This window comes from Blastomyces gilchristii (genome assembly GCF_000003855.2).
Source record: "Blastomyces gilchristii SLH14081 genomic scaffold supercont1.26, whole genome shotgun sequence".
In the NCBI taxonomy this organism is placed as follows: Eukaryota; Fungi; Ascomycota; class Eurotiomycetes; order Onygenales; family Ajellomycetaceae; genus Blastomyces; species Blastomyces gilchristii.
Genome location: NW_003101656.1, coordinates 293,970 through 297,634, shown reverse-complemented (window position 1 = coordinate 297,634; position 3,665 = coordinate 293,970). Strand labels below are relative to the sequence as shown.

The 3,665-nt window shown below is 31.7% G+C and overlaps 1 protein-coding gene across 1 annotated transcript; it reads left to right on the top strand.

Annotated features, from left to right (window-relative positions):
* Nucleotides 1–2,944: 2,944 nt before the first annotated feature.
* On the top strand, nucleotides 2,945–3,361 carry BDBG_17819 (uncharacterized protein; the record flags this gene model as incomplete). The annotated part of the gene is made up of 1 exon (XM_031725458.1): nucleotides 2,945–3,361. One exon carries the CDS (start codon nucleotides 2,945–2,947, stop codon nucleotides 3,359–3,361), a length of 417 nt encoding a protein of 138 aa, XP_031580915.1.
* Between the last annotated feature and the right edge of the window lie 304 nt (nucleotides 3,362–3,665).

Here is a 3,665-nt window from a genome sequence, read left to right as displayed (position 1 = left end):
ACAATTTGAGTTTCTATTCACATTATTTTGAATAAATATGATTTTTGAAGAGTTTTTAAACTTTTTTTATTGTTGTTATTGTATATTCATACTAAAAGAGAGTAGAGATAGAGTAGAATTTAGTCACTATCATCAGATAGTAGATTATAACTATTTTGAAAAGTAGGGATCTCAACTGCTTGCATTATATCTAGTTTATCATCAGAGTTATTTCTCAATTCTCTAATCTTAACAGGGATTTGAGAATTCAAATTCTGTTTATATTTAGCTGAAGAATTGAAGTTTGAAGATTTAGATAGTTGAGAGTTTCTTCTTTTTAAGCTTGCAGTTGTAAGTCTACTGACTTGACTCTTCTCTTCAGTTCTAGATTAACTTTGAGCTTCATCTTTTCTTCAGGTCTTTTGAGTTCTAGAAGCAAATATACATTCTTTTGAGCTAGATGCATGTTTTTCTTTACAATTAGAGCACTTAAGCAGAGTGTATTGATATATTTCATCTCTTTTTAAGCATGTTTCATATTTATACTCACTAGGTTTATAATCTCTAGTATAGAATGCATATTTTAAGTCTCTAAAACATGAGATTGTAAAGTGTTCATATCTTTGACAGTTTGAACACTGTGTTTGAGCTTTGAAATTCATTCTTGAGTCTTTGTATTCATGAACTCTCATTTTCAAATCTGCTATTCTTACTTCACAGATCTTTGACTCTTCAAGTGTTTTTATATATACTAGAACAGAGACATTTCTTCTGCTTTATCTGAACTCAATTGAATTTAGCTATACAGGCTTCTTTCTCAGTTGAATAGAGTTATATTCTTTCAATTCATTTTTGAGAAGTAGCATTTCTTCTTCACAGTCAAAAATTTCAACTGAAATATTATAAAGAATGAATTTGTCTCACTTTTCATCTCTTTCAGATAGAATTATTGTGTTTAGCAAAGATTCTACTGCTGACTTTCAGAGATTCTTATTCTGAATAAGGAAATCAGCACTGAATTCAAGCATTGTAGTCAGAATGATGAAGTTTTTAAAGAATGATGACTCAATTAAAGCTATAACTGATTTTTGAACTTCAATATCAGTTATCAACTGAGAAAAGAACTGCTGATTAATTTCATTTCTAATTCTGAAAATAAGATTTGAGTTTAGCTTGTTTCTCTGCAGAATGTCCTGATTTGAGACTTTGAGAATAAGTCTTCTATTTCTGAAGATTTGAAAGTTTTTCTCTTTTTACATTTTCTTTTTCACTTTTCTATGAATAGAGATATGAGCAGTATTCTTCTCAGTTTTCTCAGGATTTTGAGCAGATTTTGAGATAGCAGATTTAGAGACAGCAGATTCAGCTGCTTGAGCATATATTTTCTTCTAATTCAAAGAAGAAGAAGAAGTAGGAAAAAAAGAAGAAGAAGAGCAAGATAAAGAGTCAGTGATTATACTAGGAATTTTCAATGTTTTTTAAACTGTGTTTGAGATTTCAAGTTTGAACTTGATCATCTTCTGTAGTTGTCTAGCCTGAGCCTGAAGAATTAATAGAACTTCTTCATTCATCTCACTCAGACACTGCTTTTCAGAAATCTTACTTGCTTTTTCAAGTTTCTGTATTTCAAGAACTTGTTATTTCTCTATTTCTTCTTTCTTTCTTCTCTTCAGAATTTCAATCTCAGAAATAGCATTTGAGAAAGCATCTTTTTTCATATTATCTGAGTATATTTTTGAACTCATTGTTCTCACTCAATGAAAAGTTGATCAGACTGTTTCAATTGAGATATTTCTAAGTCTGTTTTCAATTGAAAAGTTGGTCAGACTGTTTCAAAAGAAGAATAAAAGACTTTTATGTATAAAACACCTGATTTTTTTCACACTAGTTCAGTAACTAGGTTAGATTTTTGAAGAGAATCTAATAAACTAAAATTGATTTTTAAGATAAATTAATAAAATCTTTACAATCTCTTTCTTGAAATACAGTGAGAAAGAGTATGATATCAATTAATAATAAATCAGATGATATGACAGTTTTTGAGAGAAAAACTGATAAAAAATAAATCAATTTTTTGCAGAGAAATTAATTAAAACTATTTAATTTTATTCTAAATTATTCAATTCTTCTCACACAACAAGTGTGCAACTCAAATCAGTTAATAAAGAGTGTAAAAAAGAATTAAGTATTAATGAAAGCTCTTCAGTCACTGAAAAAGTAATTCTTACTTAAAAGAATATGAAATTATGACAGAAAACAGCTCTGTTTTTTATTCTTTGTAAGAATATTGTGTAAAATTCAGAGAAAAACACCTTACTTTTTCAAGAGAAGTAAAAAACTATTTCTAAGATCTTTTTTTTGCATGAACTGCTGCAGAAGAATGAGATAGAAACTGCTAAGATATGCACTACTGTTTATTCTCTATCAAGACTTTCCCTCTTCAGAGTCTTGATATTATAGAGAATATAAGTCTATTTCTATATAATAATATAAATATTGTCAGCAGGATGTAGAGGAACTGGTTATTTATATCTTAAAATAGAAGACTTTGTCAATGATTATATTAATATAGAGTTAATTCTCAAATTCAATAGAAATCTAGTGTTGCTGTTCTCAATCTCTTGCAGAATCTATTGAATATTGAGATATTAAAACTAGATTTAATATATCTCACTGTGCAGGGATTAAAGGCTCAGTCAGATCTTGAAGTATACTGATTTTATAGTTGTTGATGTGCTGTTGACTCATTGTTCACTGATTATGTATTAAATACTGTTGTCAAGGTATCTTTTTGTATTGTTCTGCTGGGGATGGGCCAGATTGAGAGGGGTAGTACAAGGGTGAGACTTGGTGTTGAAGTCTAGATACACTGATGACAGACTGTGGAGATTACACTTCAGAAGTGTTCATTGATTATATGCTTGATATTATTACTGAGGTATCTTTTTGTATTTTTCTGCCAGGGATGGGCCAGATTGAGAAGGGCGGTACGAGGGTGAGACTTGGCATTGATATTTTGAAACATCAAAGGTGGACAGGGTTTTCGCGGAGGTCGCTTCTCAGATATCTCCACAACTACAGATCAGGGATCTTCCAAAATCGAGAAGATTGGCGCATATGGCTAGGTCTCTTCACCTTACAATTTGTATGGCACTTTGGCCCGGGGTTGTGGTGTGGTAGGGGTGAACAGGGGATAATCCCACACGGGAGTTTCGAACAACGTCTAGTTCACGTTTGGCTGGATATCTCCACCACCACACGGGGTATGCGGTCGGCGATGGGGTCCAAATGCTCGTATGATCGAGGGCTTTTCGATGGATCTATTGGCGGGTTCTTATTCGAAAAATCGAGCGAGTTCGTGGTGGGGCGGTTGGATCGGTGAGAGATATATAGTTTGTGAAGGTTTGATATGAACTGTGTGATCTCTAGAAGATTCAACACTTTCATGTGATAACTGTGTGTAAGAAAGAACAGGCTTACATCTGTTAAGATAGCATCTTAATCATTGATAGTAATCTCTGTATGTAGAAGAAGATTATATCAATCATCTTATGAATAGTTGTAGAACTTATAAAGATAATTCTTTACAGTCTGAATTGTCTGTTCTGATGCATCATTAATCTCAGAGTAATAGACAGTTGATAAACAGTGTGTAATCTTAAGAACTTGATAGATTCTTATTCAGA